Source organism: Strix aluco, chromosome 5, assembly GCF_031877795.1.
Source record: "Strix aluco isolate bStrAlu1 chromosome 5, bStrAlu1.hap1, whole genome shotgun sequence".
Taxonomy (NCBI): Eukaryota; Metazoa; Chordata; class Aves; order Strigiformes; family Strigidae; genus Strix; species Strix aluco.
The window spans coordinates 36,728,379-36,751,002 of NC_133935.1; the positions used below are offsets into that span (position 1 = coordinate 36,728,379).

The 22,624-nt window shown below is 35.9% G+C and overlaps 1 protein-coding gene across 6 annotated transcripts in view; it reads left to right on the top strand.

Annotated features, from left to right (window-relative positions):
* The window catches only part of CDK17 (cyclin dependent kinase 17), a 96,529-nt gene that overhangs the window by 32,362 nt on the left and 41,543 nt on the right, over positions 1–22,624 (top strand). For 3 of the 6 annotated variants that reach the window (XM_074827010.1, XM_074827009.1, XM_074827011.1), the window contains 3 exons: positions 6,560–6,708; positions 11,204–11,242; positions 21,301–21,465. In XM_074827010.1, the coding sequence (XP_074683111.1) occupies positions 6,591–6,708; positions 11,204–11,242; positions 21,301–21,465 (322 nt within the window). In that variant the 5' untranslated portion in view covers positions 6,560–6,590. The remainder of the gene's footprint in view (positions 1–6,559; positions 6,709–11,203; positions 11,243–21,300; positions 21,466–22,624) is intronic. The other 3 variants (XM_074827012.1, XM_074827015.1, XM_074827014.1) reach the window with 1 other exon arrangement.

Here is a 22,624-nt window from a genome sequence, read left to right on the forward strand (position 1 = left end):
TTTGCATGCACAACTTGCAAGATTATTTTTTTTTTTCTGAAAGCTGTATTAAGGCTTTATGCTTATTAATCAAAGCTCGTAAAATTACAGACATTGCTTTTGGTTTCCAGTGCACTTTGTATCTTTTGAGATGGAAAGTTCCATGGCTCGTTGGTAGCATATATGCCACATCCATGTAACCTTCTGGTTTTTGCCTTCTCCTTCAAAAGAAGACTTTGAATTTATGGGTCTGACAGCAAATGCAAGAAGCTTTGCCAGTCAGCTCATTCGTTTTGTTGGCTTAAATGTCAGCCAATTTAACCAGCCCCATACTGTGTTTTTTCACTTGGCTGTTGAGAGAACAGAACCTTTGATAATTAATGTGGAGCTATTCATCAGTACAATCTATCTAATCTAGGGAGATCTATCGAATAGAATGTCTCTGTTGATTTTGCTATTTGATACTGCTTGTATCTGTATGGGGGAAAATACATGTGTATATTTTAAAGAATGTAAACTTGCTATGATTACCTAAGTAAAGCTTTTTGAGTCCAAAAGAAAGAAGGTAAGCATAAGATATGGAAAAAGGACTGCAAGATTTGACCCTTCTGGCAGATTTGGTGTTTTTCTTTCTTTCAAATTCTGTACCAGTAGTATAGTTAAATATGCCTGTAGTAATGATCAATATATTTTTTAACTTAAAGGATGATTTTTAAATAAAAAGACTTCTTTTGATTTCTGTCCTTTGTTATTCTTTAAGGGTAAAGGGTATGGTGGGGGTGAAGATAAGGAAAAGTATTCACAATCTAAATTAAATTAGGACAGGCTCATTGCGATATATTTCCTCTGTTCTCAGAGGCTTCTCCAGTTGATGATCTAGATCAGAAGCTGAATATAGATGCTCTTACTCACTTTGGGAGGAGCATCTTTGCCTATATTAACTAGGAAAACTAGCCTCAGATAAGTAACCTTTGTGAATACCTTTCTATCTCCAGTTTTCAGTAATTGTTTGGCTGCAATTCTATAAATACATAAAAAGGGGCTTCACCTCAAAAGTTTAATTCCATATTGAATACTTTTATTCATAAGGAAAAGGGTATGAGGTTCCTATTGTCCTTTTTTCACTGGACGGTCAAACTTAGTATGTGATATTTAACTTCACAATTATTTTTCTTTCCTAAGTAACTAAGGCTTTGTTTGTCAGATGTTGCTTATATCTGTACCATGTCAGCTCTTTGACCTAATGCAGCATAAAAGGTAATAACCTTTTAAGTAGCTCTGTCCCTGACAAGAGAGTCTAGTGGGCCAGAGTAATTTTGTTTCTAAAGACCAAGTGTGGAAAAGTACAGTAGAAAATTTTTTTCACTGATGTGAACAAATGCGAGTTGAGGCAAATACTGAGAACAGATGCAATGAGTAAGATGCCATATTTATAATCCTTTCTTGTAGAGTAGAATTGTGATTTTTATGGAACTGTATCAGTATTAGATGTGAATTTTACGAGTGCTCAAACTGGTGGTTTATAATCTTAGATAAATTATCCATATATTTCTTATTAGTGTAATTAATAGTTTGCTCTGTATTTGTGCAACATGCTCAAATCAATAGTGGGTTTTTTTTCTTGATTCAAGTAGTTTGAGAACAATTTAATAGATATAAACACTATGGAAAGCTGGTTTTCTTTTTAGATGAAGGGGACAATATCCTTGACAGGTGTTTCCTGCTTCTGTTTTTAATTAATATTGTTTGCAGTACTCTAAGGTTTTCAGGCCTCTCTGACAAAAGATTGGATTATCACCTTCAGAAATACTTACTCTTAAATTAGATTAATCTGAAATTATTAATGCAGCCAAGCAAATGACGTGTAGTTTATTGCATACTTGAAAACATTTAACAGACCTGTAACTGGTATAATTAAAATGCTAGTGGAAGTTTAAATTATTGTCTGTTCAGATTTGAATCATACAGTGAATGACACCATGAATTTTGCAAATCATTAACTGTAATGCTGAGGACCATATGAGAGAGAATTTCATGATTCTTGTTATTCTAGTTGTGTGGACTGTTTTTGTTCTTCAGTTGACGATACCTTACTTGATTTTCCACCTTAGACCCTAAAAAAGTAAGTCTCTTGACAGAATCTTCAGATCTCTTCAGAGCTCTGCCACACTATACCTTTTTGCAATTTTTTAAACTGTCTTTACAGGGTTTGACCCATTGCTGTGTAAATGTACCCATTTGGTTGTAACGATTTTATGAAATCAGGTTGAGTGTCCCAGGTGTGTTTGTGCCTCCTCCTATCCTAGGAGTTCATATGGAGTGCTGTTATCTGCTTTTTTCAGTGTTTTATGCCTGTGGCTTTAGTTTGTTAACCCATCGTTAAGGGCCATGCTGTGTCCATGCTGTTGTTCACTGCTGCTGTTTGTAGGGTTTCTGTTCCTGCCCTTTCCTCTCACTTTAGCTGTTGTCTTCAGATAATGAGTTTTTCAGAACAAGAACTGCCTTTAGATGTTTGGAAAACACCTAACGCCTTGTAAGACAGCTTGTAAAAACTGTCAAATAGCAACTTCAGTGTGTATCTAAGTGGAGAAATAATTTTAAAAGGCTTAATCTCTATGTAGATGCATCTTAATGTAATATAACATCTAGAAACAGAAGAGTCAGCATTTAGTCTGATCCAGAGTTTATTGAAGTTGAAGGACAGGTTCCCATTGACTTCAAAGGGCTTTGAATCAGCAAAATCTTAGTGAGCTTTTGGAATTTGTGGCCCTTCTGGAATAAACTGGCTAAAACTTAAGCTATTAAATAACTTCATTGCTTTTGAAAATTTTAGCTTAATTTGTTAAAATTTACAAGGATTAAGCACACAGAATATGTTATTTGCCTGTAAAGATCATTCCTTTTTTCACTTCCAAGATACCAAGGGTCTGGGAGCTTGAAGGGAGTGGTGGGTTTTTTTGAGAATTTATAGCTCTCAGTTTATAAGGTCTCTGACTTTTGATGAATAGATGTGTGCAGAATCTAGTTGATTTATTACTTTGGAATTGAGGTGCTTTAATGTCTGTCTGCTATATATCCAGGGTGTTGTGAACATACACATTTGCTAAATGAGAAGTGCTTTACTACAGGCATTGTGGAAAGGATCAGTCTGATACAGAGAAAAGGAGCCAGAACTCCCTTGTTTAAATCTGATCTTACCTGGATGATTTAAAAACCGTGGAGTTTGTTTTCAGAGCTGTGTTACAGAGATCGCCTTTAAATGACATTGAGAGCAAAGCGGGTGTTTAAGACTATTGAAGCATACTGAGTTAATGACAATGAATGCTGGAAAATACTTTTTCTATAGGTTTTAAGGAGAAAAATGTGTACAAAAGATAAATTTTAGCATAGTTTTCACGAATTAACTTGTGTTGCTTTTAAAGACAAAAATACCGACTTTTCAGGGTTAGACTGGAGATTGTAAGAAGCAGCAGTTCCGTTAATACATTGTCACTTCCTTCATTTCATAACAGTATAAGGATTGAACAAATATGTCTCTGACAGATTTTCTGGGTTGTATCAGATAGTATCGTATCAAATTGCTTGTCCTCATTCTGTCTGCAGAAGACTAGAATTTGAATTAGTTACATTCAAGTGTATGCATTTATCTACCGTAACATCTAAATTATTTGATTTGGGTACAGCTTATTCAGAGTAGATAAATTTACAGCCCTAGGCTCTGTTCTAAAGCTCAAAAATAAATAGTGCATATTTTTTTCACAATTGGTAAGAAGTTGGGGGAACGTCAGGAGTCTTATATACATCTAATGGCTATGGTTAGATGCAGTTGCTAATCAAGTAACTCAATTTTAGATTTAAATTAGATTTACTGTTAAATGGAGACAATAAGTATGCATCTGTTATGAATTGCTGAAAATTAGTATCAGACCATTCCTCTTTTTGATAAACAATTAAAATTGACTTTTCTGTGAAAATGCTGTCATTTTAGAGAACCAATGCTAGCTTTGGATTCTGTAGATCATATTTTCCAAGCTCTGTTCACTGAGACCTTGTCTCAAACCACCAAGATTTACCAGGTTCTGCAACTTTGGCCAGAAGTGAGAATAAAGGAGTAAAAAATATAGGACGTTTCCAAGTGCTAGATACTGGTCACTCCTCTCTTTTTTTTTTTTTTTTTCCTTTCTCTTTTTTTTTTAAATATATACATCCTTTACACATCTGAATTAACAAGAATACTGATGCTTTTAAGGGAGGAAAATTTGGTTTCGTATCAATGAGCATCTTTTCCTTGAAAAAAACTGAATTACATTTCAGTAGAAGGAAGCATTCTCTCACACATGGGTTCCTACTCCTGATTCCTTTTACTGTTAAATTCTTTTGAAATCAAGCCCTGAACTTAATTCAGAATCTTAGTAAAAATGGTACTTCAGCACTCCATGACCATCCTCTAACAGGAGAAATTTTGTAACTATAGTTAGCAAAATGTTTGCTTATATATTAGCTTGAGGTTTTTAAATGTGTCTTGGATTTTCTAATCCATGTGTCTGTTAATTTATATGTAATATTCTTCAGCAGTAGACCTTCTTCTTGATTAAAAAATCGTGTAGGCTTAAATATTTGCAAGATCAAAAGCCAGGAACAGCCTGTTTCCATATAAAGGCATCTGTTTTTTCAGTTACTGCCCAAGTGGAAAATTGGAAATAAATTGTTGTGCTGTCAGGTGGCTTTAGGGCATTACATAGCAAAAAATTGCACGTATCCTTTTTGAGAATAATACATGTAGGAAGATGCAGGTTTCAAAGAACACTATAGGAAAATTGAGTAAAACCACATATAAAGGATGTGCCCTTCCAATATTTTTTTTTTTAAAACTAGGTTTTTAAAAGAAACATAGGCCATCGTTTTGGAAAAGTTAAAATAAATACAGAAATAAAGCAGTTTCAAGTAAGGACCTTTAAAGCAAGTCCTGAACAGGAAAAGTAAATGTTCTCCTTGGAATGTTCTCTGAATGCAGTTTCTTAACAATAAGAATATCCTGCTTTTGAATGAGAGAGCAAAATTATTCATACTAAGGTGTGGCTTTATTGCACATACAGCAACACATTAAAAGGGCAGTTTTGAAACTGTATCTCCAGCAGTTACATTATTATTTCATACATATCAGTACCCAGTTCCTGACTATTTCTGCCTATAGTAGCTGTGGTTGTCTTAAGTTGTTATCCTGTTTTGTAATCTGCCTCTTTCCCCTTGACTGCAGCTGCTGCTTTGCCAGTGATTGTACTGATCATCTCAGACTTTGGGGCTCAGATCTCAAAGGTCTTTTTATCAGTCCTTATGTGTTACTTACTGTCCTGCAATCAAGACTTGTGATGATTTAGTCTATGTGTGCATTCTCCAACCACCAAAAACCACTTACAACTTGTTCCACCCATTTGTTCTCCTTTTTATTATGTAGCATCTAAACAAAGAGTAAGCTGTGCAGTTCAAATGTGTATACTTAAAAGGACAATGTCTATAGAAGAGTAATCATATTCACAATTTGTTATTAAATGCAAATCTTCAGTATACTACTTCTAGCATTTTTCTGTTTAAAGGAGGACACTGAGGAAAAATTGATTTTTAAAAAAACTTTGTGAATTATGCATGTTGGAATGCAAAGAGTCTGATGCAGGAAAAAATATATGAGCAGCTCAGACTTAAAAGTATGCTGTGCTTGTGTTTGACGGTGCCGATGTGATTCTTGCAGTCTATGAGAAGATAAACAAGTTATTGTGAAGTAACATCTAGGGTGAATTGTCCATACGGAGTAACAAAGGACAGAATTGTGCTGCTTCTTGTGCGAGGGCAAATGTATGGCACGCTGCAAGTTCACTTACCAGCTTAGACTTGTGGCAACACGTTTATTGGCCTGGACTTTTGTTATTATTGCTTGTTTGCTTACCACTTTCCAAGGAGAAAGTGCCTCCCGCTTTTTTCCCAGTTTAGTCTTAATGCCTGACTGTAGAGAAACATCCATTCTGGCTGTTGTTACCAGGCCCTGGCTATTTATTTCCCTAGGTGGGATTGGGTTTGAGAATTGCCTTTGTGTTTAAGGCTTTCAGTGTTGTCCCCTTCCTCCTTTTGTGAAAAGGGCAAAATATAGAGAAGTTCAGTAACTTTTCATCCGTGAACAAATGGGCTGAAAGAGAGAGAAGGTTCCAGCCTCCTCCTCCTCAGTGCGTTTGGTGAAAGAGGCGGAGGAGGAGGCAACAGAGCGCACACTCATCAAATTTTCAGATGACTGCTTGTTTTATTATTGGGTTGTAAAATTAGTGATCAAATTAGCTGTTTTGTTTTTTTAAAAAAGCAGATTGTCATTTTTTCTAACAGAAATAAAAATTGTGAAAACATATGGGCACCTACCTCTCAAGATATTCCTCTTCAGTCCAGTAAACTTGCTTCAAGGATATTGTTTTAAGGATACCTTGCATATTGACTGAATTTTCTGTAAGCCTTCCTGCGTTTCTGTGTGATGTAATGAAATTTCATTTTCTCATGAACTAATTTTTTCTCACTTTTTGCTTTTTATTTTTTTTTTCAGGCTTCATTAAGCCAGACTTAATATTGATAGAATGAAAAAGTTTAAGAGGAGACTTTCCTTAACCTTGCGTGGAAGCCAGACCATTGATGAATCTCTGTCTGAGCTAGCAGAACAAATGACAATTGAAGAAAACAGCAGCAAAGATAACGGTAAGCGTATCTTTCACTTTCCAGAAAATGTAAGAATTTTGTTGGGCCACACTCAAGTGAATGTTGTTGGATTTTATTTCAGTTTTCACAATTGCATGGTTTCTCACTAACCTTTTTTTTTGGATTTATGTTAGATTTGACTACCATGGTTCTTTTAACAGGTTGATATGTTGTTACATATTGGTTTGGGTTGCTTTGATATTGAAGTGTTATGCAGCTATTTATCAAAAGCTACCTAAATTGATAATTTCATGTGGTGTGCAGCAAGAATCGTAGATGCTCTTTCATTAGTGGGTGTCACATCAACTTCATATGGCTTCAAATTCAGTTTTATCTCAAACTCATTATTCGGTAATATGATGGATATTAATTGCTTAAGTATTATAAATAAAACTGTATACCTTATCATTGGTGATGCCGTGCACTAGTCTGAGAATTCTGTCACCTCTTCATGTCTCTGAATAATACTTCTCTTCAGCAATATGAAGGCAATTAGAAACATTCAGGATAACCAGCTTGCCTGTGTATTCTTACACAAGTCTTTGGCTGATCCCATAAATGTACTGGCTGCTGTAAAGTCCACATTAATGATGATACTGCTTTTGAATGCAATCTGCAGTAGTAATGACTGGAAGAGATTTTGTGGCTTTGTTCTGTTTCCTGGGCTGCAGCATTTAAGTTATGTTCCATCTTCTATGCTGATGAGTGTTATTTCTTGCTCTGCTGACATCTAATACTTTCTCAGGTATCAAGTGATCTGAATTTTTTTTTTTTGCCCCCACTTCACACTAATAATGATTCTGAATTTTCCCACTGAAAACTGTCAGGGCTGGGAAATCTGAGCAGAAGTAGAGGCAATGGAATTTGCCCTGCAGACTTTTAAAACCCCACTCAAGATCTGTTGCATACCAAGCTTTTGAAAGCTGAATTTACATTTGGCAAAACAAAGTTATTAATGTTTTTCATTTTTACCCTTAATTCCTAGTATATTCGTTGCTATTGTCCTGTCTTCATCATGGGCAATGCCCAGTAGGTTGGAAAATGATGTTTATTTGATAACAACAGGTCTACTCTAAAACAATAATTGTAGTATTTTTGCACTGATAGCTACCAAGTACTTTGAGAGACTGAGCAGTTGTCCCACATGGTTTCACTTGTATTAGCCTTTGTTACTGATGCTTATTTTGTTCAGAGCTGTATATACTTCTGACAGATTGATTTCATTAAGCAAAGAAGTGCTAAGAATACTACTTTCGTGCTGGGAAATGAACATGAAAAATTGTCCCCAGCATCAGTGAACGTAGTGGATTGATTCAGTTGAAAACTGGATCCAGAAAGAATAAAAAGATTTTACTTTAAACTGGACCATATTCTGGGTGCCAGCTGAAGGGACAGAGCACACAATAACTTGTTTACAGAAGCATGAGCTCATGCCGTCTTAAACCATGTATGAATCTATTTGCAGTTTGTAATATTTATCTGAGAATTATCTCAGACAGCAATACTCAGATGTCTTTTGCGTGCTTGTTGCCAAACTTTGACAAACTTAACTTCTCAGTAGATATTTAAAGTGATAGAAATACAATTCAAGAACATGTTTCTAATGACTAATTATTTAGCTTTTAGTGCTCCTTTTATTTTGCTTTCCACATTTCATTGGCCAAATGGAAGCTTATATGCTAATATTGTGTGATACAATATATGCTATGCTTAGAACTGCAGAATGTTGTTAATGCCTTAGTAAAGTATCTTTGGATACACTGAGGTGGTGTTGATCCTCTTTCAGAGGAAGAATAATAACTACAAACTGTACTTTTGTTACATGTAATCTTTAACTCATCATTTTATGGCACTTAAAGTTTTATTAATATTTGCTTCCTTTTTCTGATACTTCTAGAATTCAGATATTGGAATCTGTCCTGTCTTTGATCTTTCAGAGATGAGCAGGATACTTCTTTGTGGATTTCTCTTTTACTTTAGTTTTCCTTTCCAACCCTATTTTTCTTACAAAGTTGGGTTGCTTGCTACACCAGCTAGTCCTGCTTTTCTAAAGGAATATCTAACTTTCCCACAGATCAAGATATTTTGAAAGGCATAGTTTTCAGACAGATATAGGAATCAGGGTTTGGGCAACAACAATTGCTGGAAAAAACAGTCAGGAAACAAGTTCTCTCTTTTGGTGAAAGACAAGTTTGGTAGAGAACATAGCCTGGAAGAAAAATCCTTCAGTGGACATTATTTTAAGAAATTACTTACAGAGGAGTGCTTAAATGAGAAAGGTTTGCCTTGGCATCTTATAAAATTGGAGTGCTAAGAAGCCTGTACTAACTGTAAATGTCCAGCTGGGACACATGAGAGGATGTAGTCCCTTGAAGAATAGTTTATTAAGTGATAGCTGCATTAAGATCTTGAAAGCGCATCTTTTGCTGTGATGGTGCTGATCTCAGAGGGCAGGAGTAACCATCTCCCTAGTTTTGCTTTTAAGAATAAACAGCTCCTTTACCCTGTGGAACAGAGAAATACAGATGCGCCCAGTTTGCAGGCTTTGGATCTGTTCTTAAAGGAGCTTAAAAAGCACAGTCTAGTAAATCAAAGGCAAGCCAATATCTTGATCTACAGATAATCAAAGTCAGGGATACAGTCTTCAGAAAGTGGTTCTTCATATTTGGTTTATTTTCAACCCTTATTACATCATGAACTTGAGAAATGAGAGTAGAAGGGCATTGCAACTCTTCTTCTCTCGCCAGAAGGCAAGGATAGACCCTGAACACTGAAGGCCTTTACAAGCAGAATTTTCTTCCATTGTTGTTGTCCAATTTTGTTTTGTTTTATTTTTTTTCTTTGTAGGAGATCACCTGTCTTGTCTCCTGTCATTCATTCTGATGGCTGTGTTCACTGAAGGATATAATTTTGTACATACTAGCTTTTTTCCTTCCTGGAAAACGGCTGTGTTATTGGACTGTAGAGATTGTAGAGGCTATGTCTATAGAAAACCACATCTGTGCTGACCATGCTCATCTCTGTCTGATTTTCACATACCTGTCCTGTAAAATTTATTACAAAGTTCCAATTTAGGATTGCGATTCCAGATGTAGATCACATGCACATAGTACCAGGGACCTTTCCTCATAGTCACCCTTTTGCAATAACCTGTCTTGTTCAGCGCCCTGCCAAATGTTTCCTCTTCCAGAACAATTGCCTGTGATTTCAAGTAACTGCTTCTCCAATCCAGAGACCCACCTTGTCACTAGCTCCAGCTTTGAGTGGGTTGTTTGAAGATTTACCTTTAAAGAACAGTACTCTTAATGCAGAACAAATTGTCCCATTTAGAGTTCACAGACATAAAAATAGATAACTCCTGATTTCTTCGCAGTGCATTGATACCACTGAATCAGCTAACCTTTTGTATGCAATCTCATTTCATACACAGCCTCCTTCATTGCCTGATATCAGTACAATCTCAATATGCAGCACTCATCCATCAGCAGCAAAATGGGATTAGCAGGGATCAATCCATATTGTTTGACACAGTAGCACAGAGGTATTGCACTGAATGTGGAATAGTCAACAGTTTTGGTTGGTTTTTTTTTTTTTTGGAATACCATCAAATTATTTAGTGACCAGAAACCAATATATAATTAAATCTGCCTTTCAAATTATATTCATCATAATTGGTTTCTGGGTGAGGAAGCATCGCCAAATCAGATGCATAAACCACAAAAATAGAGGGACCAGTGAAATGCCTAATGCACACCTGAAGCCTTATGAACTGTGGACTGTATGAAGTGTACTTTGAGCTATTCTTTTATCTAAGTACAGAAGTTTTTCATGTCTCTAATGTTTTAACATATAAAACCATTTAGTTGGATTTGTTGCTTATTTTTCATTCTGTCTTGATTCAAGCACACTAACAATGTGCTGACTTGCTTTTTTAATTCTAGGGTCTACCTTAATATATGTATTCATATTAATATTAAAAGTACTAAATGGTAATTTATAGCAGTTGACAACTAAATTTGCTCCTGAAGTTTTTCCTTGCCAATGACATACTAATGAAATTTGGCTAGAAGTAACATCCAAGTCATGCATATTTAAAACCCAATTAACTGTAAAATTTATGCAAATACTTTAAATACATATGAATATGCTCTCTAATAAAAGTGAAAAATGTGGCCGTATTGTCTAATAATATAAAATGCATTATCATAAACTCCAAGCATGCTTTTAAGAATAGTTACAAGATACGTTCAAAAATACATCCACAGCCCTTGCATTAATATATAAATAACTTGGAAAGCCATTCTATATTGCTAGCTTTTATAGAGAGATATATGCACACATCCATATTAAATCAAAAAAAGTGAGGTTCTGGTAGAAATGGCTTCATGAATTTCTGATACTTATCTCCATTTGGTCTGTTTGAGCTAAAGCTCAGTGATGTGATCATAGGATCCGGTCTCACAAACACTTGCATAATTTTTTTGTAATTTTACAGGTGTGAGTAATAATGGAAGGATCAGCTACAGTAAAGTGCGTAAGTGTTTTTTAGGTTTAAGGCCTTAATGACTAGTTAATACTCTGGTAAGAGGAATGAATGTTTATAAAAATTGACACACTGCAATACTGTCTCAGAACATCCAAATGTCTTTGTGGTTGTAGTCATTTCATATCATTTTCAGTACAACTGAGAAACTCCCATTCCATCTGCTATGTGTGATTCCTTGAGTATGGAAGGAAAACAGTGTGTTGTGACATATTTTCAAGACAGTGTTCTTGAATTGAAAATATGAGCACAGAAACACTGGTAATAAATCAATAGAATTTCTCCATTGATACTGGAGGAAAGTATCAATATAAAAATACCAGGGGGTGAGGGTGGGGAAGAAATCCCCAGAAGTGCTAGAGCTCATTCTAGAGCCACTGATTACTGCAAATAACTGGCATTTGTCACAGCTAAATATTAAACCTTGTACTGTCCCTTACACTGTACTGACAATGTTTTATTATAGTCCGTATGTACCCTTCTGTGCTGTGGCATACATCAGTTTTTGTTATTACTGTTCAGTATGGTTTCTCCATCCCACCTACACTGCACAACATAGTGTTCCTTCTTCCCTTCTGTTTTAATTTGATTCTTCCCACAAAACCTGGAGTGTCTATTCATGTGTGGAAGTGCTTATAAATTGAAATGAGCATGAAAATTCAGTGCCTGAAAGCATGCTGCAGAGACCCGTAGTCTTGGTGGGGGGCTTGTCCACTCATAAGTGTTTTCCTTCGCAAGCAGAACGCAGGTTTGGCAGGAGAACAGGACGCTTAGTTGCAGAAGTGGACTCTGTAAATACACTGGATTTCTGCTAGTGTAGGCTCGCTGATGGATATGTAGAGATTTGTTCTCAAATGGCATTCGGATGCACTTGTTAAGCACAGAAAAATAAAATACACCTAACTAGCCAACGCAGTTATTTCTGAAAGTAGGGCAAAAAGAAGACAGATCCTCTGTTTCCTGATTTGTGGCAGTGTGGCTTCACAGATACTTGTGGTGGGAGCTACAGGGTAATGCGTGGGGATGCAAGGATGCAGGCCAGGGATTCTTGTATATTGGCTACCATGCTGACTCCCACTGATTTAAATTGTAGCTGGAACACTGTTCTGAAGGGTTTGTTGTAGTGTGATGCCTTCCGGAGTTAGGCGTTTTAAAGGGAAGATTAGTAACTGGTGGCATGTCATGCATATATGATTGGCGGTACGGGACTACCATGCTTATGTTCCCATACATGTTCTGATGACCAAAAGTACTATCTTGAGAATTATATTTTAAACAGCATGAAATACATAAATCTCAAAGGAAGCCTTTAGGCTTTGAATATATTTCATTTGATTGTGATCTTCTTTGTTTTGGTACCTAGACTAAAGGCAAAACCTCACTGTATGTGAACTCAACTTTGAAAGGCTTTTTGTAGTGTTTTTTAGATACCTTAATCTCATTTTTTTGCCTTCTGTATTATCTCTTGGTTTTGTGGCTTAAACAGACTCCTTGGAAAAATTTCTATCCTTTTTGGCCCAAACTTTAAAAAAAAAAATTTACAGGACCTTACGGTGCCATTTTAATCATCAAGGTACTTAATTTCTGGGAGAAACTTGAATATTGTGTTTCTTTAGGTTTCCATCAGCATATTTCTTCAAATGTGCTTCCAATATTTTTTGCCCTGTGTCTTCCAAATGAAGAATGTTTGCTCTGGACATGACTACTGTACTGAAGTGGATTAATTTTGAGGTTCTGCTAAGTTTTTAATATTGTAATAGTCAGTAGTTTGAATGTTTCATCTTATTATTCAATGAATAAATACAGTTTTAAGTGCTGTTGAGTGGTTGCTCTATTTTTAGAGTGACCTTATGAGTTCCTGGGTGTCACATAACAGAGTCCAAGGAAACAACCCTGTAAAATAATGTATAAATATACAGTATTTTATACAGTGTTCCTCATACAACTCCCTGAGAGTACAGATATAACAAGCGTATAGCTGCTTTGAGTTATTTAAATATTTCTTCTGCGGGAGCCATCACCTGGAATCAATTTTACTGAGTGGGTCTGACAGCTTTACAGCAGTCTAATTAAATGTTGTACAGTGCAACATACCATCTCTAAAATGCCAGAAATTCACCTGTTTACATTCTACAATTTCTGAAAAAATAAAGGGCTTATTGACAACAGCTTCTCTAGGAAAGCAGTTTGCTCAAAATATTTTGTAATGCAAGTCCAAAAATCAGTCTTTATTTCCAATAGACATGTAAAAATTGAGTAATCATTAACAGAGCATACATTCAGATTAGTTAAATGAATGCATAGATGATGCCAAAATATGATTAAGCTATATGACAGTAGCATTTGAGCTATAAATATGTCGATATAAATAATTTTCAAAGGTTATCATGATGCACTGCAAGCTTCATGAATGCAAGGCTGTTTAGAGAATGAATATTTAGTTTCACATATGTAGAGTTTTGACACTTCCCCATTCTCTATCAAAATGGAAAAGAAAAAAAAACAAACAACCAATCTTGAAGTTTTCTGGAGCAAGGGTAAGGTCAAGGTGGGTAGAAAAAAAGCTGCATAGAGTCCTGTCCTATAAAAACCAGTAGCTGATTCTCAGGGCATTTAGTAAGATTTTTGTTATAGTTGAGCCGGTCCAAAGTCAAGCTGCAGCTAAAAGTGATCAGTGATGTGCTGCTTATACCCTTCTGTCAGCATCTGCACTCTCCACGCCCTGTGATGATCTAGTTCAAAAACCTAAATCAAAATTACACTTCTTTTTTGCTGGGGTTGGACCTTGAGCCACTTCTTTGGTAACAGCAGTGAATTGTGGCAGGCTTGCTGTCACACAAAAGTTCATCCTTACTTAGAATATGGAGCATGCCTGGGTTCAATTCCCATTATATACCCAAATCAGAGATCATACAGGCTATGTCTCCAATACCTGTCTTATTTTGATTAGGAAAACTCTTGTTTACTTTACTTGTATGAAATTAAAATATATATTTATGTATTTGTATCATTTCCATGTCCAGAATGGATAGTGGTTACTGAATTATAATACATTTACTTGCAGACTTACTCAGCTCTATCAGAGATGTTTGATTTAAGGGAAGATGTCACCATGTATGACAGGCGATTTTGATTTTTTTATTAAAGCTAGCTGAAGCAAATACCATTCCAAAATTTAGGCAGTGAAATCTGAAAGCCAGTTTAGTCTTTTTGTCATATAACAGAGATATTCATGGGACATAAAAAAAGAAAAAGAGGTAGTTGAATCCTTGGTATTATATATTCATAAAATGTGTTTTAAAATGCATTTACATGCGTAATGAAAACACTTTCTTTAATCCACCAGCTGACTGACGTGTGACAGTATGTCAGTTGCTGAGGCCTTGCATAGAAATGCCAGGCAATTCTGCAGGCGCTCTGGAGCTCAGATTAAAGTAAATCCAGTTAAGTAAATCCAGCACAGGAAAGAAAGTGGTAGTGTGGCTCTTTGTTAAGATAGATGGACAAGGAAAAGAAACATTGGGGATTTAATGAAAAATTGCTTAACTTGGGAGTAATTTCAGGTCAGGGTTTGTGGTTAATTTAAATTGCAGTTTAAGGAAAAAGAGGAGACATCTTTATAACCTCATAAATTGTTGGTTTTAATTCCTTGGACAAGCTTCTTGGTTATATACAAGATAACTTGACTCTGGCATTTCTCATAATTATGAAATAAAAAAATGAGTTCCACTTACATTCAGGCATAAATTTCTGTCACTTCACAGTTGAAAGATTTCAATGGCTCATTTGAGTTATTTTCTTTTCTTGTATGTTTGGTAGCATTGGTGTTGGCATTATTTCAAAATCAGCAAAGCAGTGCTACCTTACTGAGTACTGTATTTCCTTAAAATATATGTGTGTATTCTAAAACAACAGATCAGCAACATGGTCTAGCAACTTTTACAACATTAGTAAGCCAGGCTGGTTGTATTTTAAACAGTATTTTCTTTGAAAAATGCTGTTGTAGTTATTTTGCATTGTGCCAATAATAACGGAAGTTTGAATGATAGGATGCAAGAAATACAAGAAAATGATCCAAGTGAAATAAACCTCAGCATTCGCCAAACTTGAAAATCAAGTAATACAACAGTGCACAGTCACCATGCATTGCCCAATTTCAAACCTTGCTGAAGATGCACACTTAAGCAAGATAACATGAATGTGGCGTTAAAAAAAAAGTGTGTGTATATATAAAATTTTTTTTTAAAAAAAGGCAGGACACATTCATATTTCAAGAAGTGTTCAGGGGTTTTGAAAAGAAAACAGTGTGTTCATCCTGTACACCAGTATAATATTTATAAATTATTCTTGTTCAGAATGTTTGAGTTAAATTTTTTCACATTTAAAGACCAGATTTGCATGAAAGCTTAGTAGGCCGCATAAGAAATGTAAGAATTGAAATGATACTCATTGGAAGATGGGTCGAAGATGAAGTGATTTTTGTAGCCAAAATAAGAAGATAGTACATTAACAACTGATCAAATACAATTAAAAAAGAATCACTGAGAAGTCTCTCAGCTTGCTTTCCATATTTGTAAGTATTATCAGTTTGGAATTACATATTGTAGAGCATGGTGAGGAAAGAGAGCTAGAGATAAATAATTAATAAGGCCCTTACTGGCGTGGTTGTGCCAGCAGGAGCCAACATGAGTGAGCTGCCCAGGTGCTGAAGTCTTGCGCCGTAAGGATGGCTTTGGAGTACTGCCTGTCTGTTCTCCAGTCTCTGAGGATGACATTTGAGGGCAAGTCTAAGATTAGAGCCCAAAATATAACACCTTTTCCCCAGAGTACCATACCAGTTTCTAGTTCAGAGACATCCTGAACTAGGCAAGTCTCTGTGCAGTTAGTAACCCTGAGCACATTTCTTGTTCAGTCTCCCCTTGGGTCTTGTAAGCTTCTGATAGTTGTAACATCCTGTGGTGAGGAGTTTCCACAGACTGCATGGTATGAAGAACCACTTCCGTGTGCCATATGCAACCTGCCACAGCTGGCTTTTTCAGTGACCCTCACTCTTGTGCTGGAGGAGGTGGTGGATGTAGCTGATTCGTAGGTGCCCCCTTCAGCCCTCCTACAAGTCTGTGGGTATCATACTTCCGCAGTTGTAATCTATTTGAGAGAGGAAGACCAGAACTGTGCGTGATACTAAAAATGAAGTATATTCATACACTTGTATAGTGATTTCCTGGTGGTTTTCTACTCCCCTCTTAGTTTCTGTCATTCATTTTGGCTGTGGCTGAATATTAAACCAGTAGCACCATGAAAATACCTACTGTGCTACTGGAAACACCTCCATTGTGTCAGCTAAGCCTTTGAGTGGTTACTGAGTTATATTTACCAAGCAAAGTGACACTAAAGTAAGGAATGTTTGTGAGTTTTATATAGGGAAACATTTTTTTTTAAAGATATACCAAACCTATAATCACAGAGATAAAATTATAAGAAGCAGTTTATAGATGTATGTAGTAAAGGCATTTAACTTTTACAGTTTTGACTTATTTTATTCGAGACCAAGCAGTTGCACTAAATTCACACCTTAAAAATTTCAGCATTACCCTTTAAATGTAGTGATTCAACATACTAATAATCCTGAAAAAAAATGAATTCTTAAGCGAATTTAAATGGAATTGTAACTTTGGAAGAAGTATTTAGGGATCTTTGGACAGAGGGAGTTTAAATACTTTTTTCAAAAGCACTTTCTTTAAATCTTGTATCTCATAAATGCACAAAAATAATAATAAACAGTCTTGTAAATTAATTTACAGCAGAGCTTGCTTGATCATTTTCAATATTTGTTACAGCTCTTAGCTGTTACTGTCACATTTGCAGGGAGGAGGCAGCAGACAATGCAGAATTCATGCGAATATTTCTTTAAAAGCTTCTATGATAATGCAAACTTAACTGTATATAACAAAAATACTTTTCCAGACCATAAGTCTGCATGTTATACCATCATAAAATGCCATATGATCCCTCCTTTTTGTAAATTAATGTGTACTAGGATTTTAAAAAACATTTGTAAGCAAGTACTATTAATATTTCTCTTAGTCAGAAGTATACTAGTAATTTGAGAGTTTTTGTAACCTTCATTTCATTGTCTGTTGGTAGTTCTGCCTGTCCTACTACATGACCTAAATTATTGTTGCTAAATTTTATAATGGGCTCCATAATTTAGAACAGTACTTAGAACAGTGCAGAAAGGTAACATGCCTGTGATAGCAGAAGTCATTTCTGTGTCATTGAATCTTACAATGTCAACCATTTGTCTTTCATTTTTATATAAATTAACTATTTGCTTATTAATGTGATCTGTGTTTATCCTTATATTTGAGCTGAACTTTTCATATGTTAGGATATTTTAGGAATTTTGTTCTAAACTGTAAAATATGTGCAAATCTACCAGTGCCATGAGGAAAACAAATTTTTTAAACAATCATCTCTGTTCATTACAATGTCATGTTAGTAATGAACATAAACCTCAATCTCTACTTAGTATATCCATAAACTCTGGGCTTTTTTTATGCACTATACAGTTCTGGAGATAGATTAATTTTAGTATGAGTAGACAAAAGCCATAACATAAAAGGGAAATTATCAATTCTGTGGTCTGTGAATGCAGCTATAGTCTGCATGTGTGCATACACTCCAGTGTGGTTGATGGTACTGGATCCTCAGCAACAGTGAATGTAGAGGTGGGTATGGGTGGCCAGGATGGCTGAGGCGTGTACTGTCACACTCACGGGCAGAGTTTTGCTTCCAGCTGTATGGCCCTGTCCCTTTCCTGTGCTGCCTTTGGTGTGCTTCTCTGGCCTTTGTTGAGATGTATCCTGGCATCTTCAGTTTCTCATTAGGGTGAGAAGACTAATGTTTACTTTGTGTGTGAGACAATAAACTTAACCGTGGGAGATGCATTTTCAGTTACCAAAGCATCAGTCTGTCTCAGCACTTTGCTTAGGGCTTAGGTGACCCTCCAAAGTGTAAATCTATTGACACTAGTGGCAGAGCTAAAAAATATTTGAGTGATTTTTAGCAGTACATTTCCATACTAACAAAAAAAAATCTGAGAACTTTCTTCCTAGGTTTATTATTAGGGCTTTAAAACAAAAAAACGAGGAACTTTTGTTCTTCTTAGTGTAGCAGGGCTTCGTCAAAGGGAGGAGAGTTTTGTTTCCCAGAAAAAACATCTCCTTGAGTTAGTTGTCTCTCTTTTTTCATAAAAATTTAGTTTAGAAACAATTAAAATGAAGTAGAATTATATGCTTAATATATATTATTTATTGCTTATGTAGGGAATACAAACGAAGTAGGAATTTAAAATTATGCAAACTAGCCACTAAAACCCACCAAGCATCATAGTTATAACCAGTGATGACTGTCTTAGTAGAACAAACTATGTACTCATAGGGTATTTGGAGTTTGTGTTATGTGGTGGTTTGGCCCCTGCTGGGGTCTGAGACCATGCAGCCGCTGCCCCTCCCCCACAAAGGGAGTGAAATACAAAGCCCCGAGACTGAGATAAGGAGAGGTTTAATACAACAGTGCAATAGCAACACAACAAACAGCAACAATAACAATAAGAATAACAGTAATAACAATGAACAGAGCAAAATATCTACCAATACAGCAGTGAGAACAGAGCAAATCCCACAGTACACGCGGTAACCCCTTGTCCTGCTTCAGCGCCAGGATGTGATGTCTGCAGGGTATCTGAATAACCCGGCTAGAGCTTCCCCCCCACTGCTGGGGAAACTTAACCCTATCCTGGCTAAACCAGGACACGTTACCATTCATTGTTCAGCACTGTGTGTAAAGTTTTTAGTCTAGAAACGAGATCAAATACAAATCAAAGATTAGTAAGGAAGTTGGAAAGCAGAAAGTAGATTTTAATACATAAGAAGGAAAAGCAGTAGTTGTGCTGTATGTGAACCTGTTTCCTGTCACGTGGAAGTAGTAATAGATTCTATTCAAAAATTGATGAGGAATTTGCTGCCTAGTGCTCTAGGATAAATCAGCTGTTGAAGGCACACAACAAGGAAGTTGATACCACTCTTAAATCAAAAGGGATGATGCAATGTATTAGAAACAGAAATAAGGATTTGGGGCAGAGATGTGCAGACTGTTGAAGGTGAAGACACTGTACCTCATGAACATACACATGGACGTATGGTGTATTTTTCCTCATGTTCACCCACTTTGAAGCTGTGTTTATGAAGGATCCTGATTGAAAGATGCAGGCAGGTTTGTAACATTGCTGACGTGTCCTTTCACATTCTGTTTTCTGCCTGAAGCTTTTTTCTTTGGCTTTTGTTTTTTTCCTGCAGCAGCTGGGTTAAAGTGATTTTTTTTTTTTTTTTTTTTTTTGCTCTTACCATATTATTCATGTTTATATGCAAAAATTCCTTCCATAATTATTTTTTAAAGTCACTGGCCTGTCTTTGGTCTGTATCTTTACTTCAGACCAATCATAATAATATATACAAAAGGTTTTTGTATGTGTGGGGTGGGAGGGGCTTCCCTTCAGGATCCTGCTTTCCTTAGGTTACTAGGTATTGCTGTTATTTCCTTCGCCATTGAAATTCTGTTTTCCATAAAATAAGTTCTTCTGTCTATATTATTTTTATCTTATTTTGGAAGGGAAAGCAAGATTTTGGGGTCTCTGCATGTGAGACTATAAGTCGTCATGATGAAATAGCATCCCAGACTGCTCCCTGTCCCAGTAGACGTGAGTAAAGCTCTGAGCAGATCCCAAGCTGCATTACACCCTGGGAGCAGTGGCTCCAGAAATGCCTCGGGAGGTGCCACTCCATTCAGTAGTACTCACGCTGTGATTACTCAGTGCATGGCTGCTGCCTTTTCTGTCTTCTGGATAATAACCAAACCACTTGTATTGTAATGGTAATAAGAATCAAATGACGGAAAAATCTTACTTGAATCTGAAGTGTTCTTTGGGCATATCTTCTGGTCTTTTTCCTAGTACAGGGACAGTGGTTGTATGTAGCTGCCGGGTGACTGACCTCCGGGTACTTTTTCTGTAGTGAGAGTATTTCTTCTTTAATTTCTTGTATGAATGACTTCATCAGTGGTTATGATAAGTCCAGTTTTGTGACGATCAATACAAGCTGACCTCTATTCTGCTTTTTGTTGGGGTAAAAAGTCCTCTGTGTTTTGAGAGTTAGACTGCTTCTAGTACCATGGAGTGGTAGTCCATGTGTCCAGAGTCAAGTTGCTGAGAGAACATGAACATTCAAATTCTGTGCACATTTGTATATAAGATTTTAAAAGTTCTAATGTTTCATATTTTTTAGAAAGTGTTTATCAATAATAATGATTTGTTAAAAAAATTTTACAATCCTGGTTTTAAGTCTTAAGTACAGTGAACTGTTTGAGACATAATCCAATAGAAAGCCAAAATAACTCATTGAATGCTTAATTATTCTGATATCCTTTAAGTTAATAATCTTAATTGTGGCATGACAGCTCTGGTGGGTATAGACAGCTACATTTCCTTGTAAGGACTTCCAGTAGTGAGGCCTTGCTACTAGTGACCCTTACAAATTTTGAGAGGGAGAATATTTCTAAAGGCAGTTGAATTTGCTCATCATGTGAGTTGAAACAGCCAGTCTGTTTAAATTATAGTAAAGACAAAACATTGTGCAATAAGGCAAATAATCAACTCAGAAGAAAATAATTATACTGATGCTGAAAGCTATGTTCTGGTTTTATTCACATTTTTAGACTGTATATTCAGGTCATTTATTGATCCAGCAGCAGAGTGACAGAATTTAATAAAATGAAATTTGGGTAATACTTAATGTCATGTTTTGTAATAATTTGTTAATAGACAAATGGCAGTAGTATGGTGGTTGACTGTTAGTATGAAAGAGAATCTTACCAGAGTGGTGATTTCCTGTCTAGTAACTATTTTTTTCTTTTTTCTTTTTTTTTCTTCTGGCTTGTTCCTGACACCCCTACTTGCTTGTGGGAATGAATATTTTGATCCTTGTGAATTGTAGAGCCTATTGTGAAGAATGGCAGGCCTCCAACGTCTCACAGCATGCACTCATTTCTCCACCAATACACAGGATCTTTCAAGAAGCCCCCTTTACGGAGACCACATAGCGTCATAGGGGGCAGCCTCGGCTCTTTCATGGCAATGCCCAGAAATGGGAGCAGATTAGGTAAATTACAACTTTAAGTTCATTTTTTCTATGAAGAATAATGTCTGTGTTGATTCTTAGCAAGAGATACAGTTATTCTAATGCTTTAATAGATCTCTGGGAATGCAGTAATCTTTTTCTGGAGCTGTTAAGAGAAACTTGTTTTTAAGGTACTGAATGTCTCTTAAGATTCAGGAAGAAAGCAATTTCAAGAACACACAGAAGTCACCCATGAATTTTTGACAAGTTGCAAAGTTATAAAATAGTCTTTCTTAATACTTTGCAAGAAACTTGTGTGTTTATCTCAGTTAAGCATTGGTGAGCACTAAAATAAATTGAATATGATAAAAACAGAGGATAATCATCCTATATGTGGAATTTAAAAAGAACTGTTGTGTTACTTAGACTTTTCATTATTATAAGAAGAAAAAAAAAAAAAAGATTTTTTCAGTGATAAATTAAGGCCACTCAATTATATTTGTCTTTTTGTTGTGGTCCCAAGCTATATTTGTGGTTCTGTGGGGCAAGTAAGTTATGAAATTTTTTTTTTCTTCTCCAAGTAATTTGTCATGTTGCTGCCTCCAGTCACCATTAATGTTTTACCCTGCTTTTATGTTATTTTAAATTATGCTTAATTGATACTAGAAAATGAGAACAAGTCACAGTTTAATTAGAATTTTATGAATTTTTCAATCTTCTGCCCTCCTTTAGAAGTGTGTGATAAACTGATGTTCAAGATTAACCTATGAGTCTTCAAGATAGTAGTCAAACCACTTAAATTCTCCTTTGTTGTAATATGACTTATCGTGTTCAAAACCTTGCCTTTTTACTGTTCTACCATTCAAACTGAAAAAAGAATTCTATTCTCTTGAATGGACTTTAGCAGCTGTTTTCACAGAAGAAAACAGAATTTAGTGTGCACAGTTTGACTACTGTATCAATTCCTGATTTCGCTCGAGTCCTATACACTATTTTTTTTTCTTTTTTGCCTAGCCAGGCTTTGCTTAAATTGCCAAGAATCTAACAAGAAGACAAAGTTAAAAAAATAGTTGTGTACGTAAGTTTCTGGTTAGGAGTATTTAGTCTTTTATGGATTATTTGTCAAATCAGATGTGTATAAACTGTGTACAGGAACAGCAGAGATGTATACTTCTGTACTCTTGTTCTTGTGTGTTGCCTT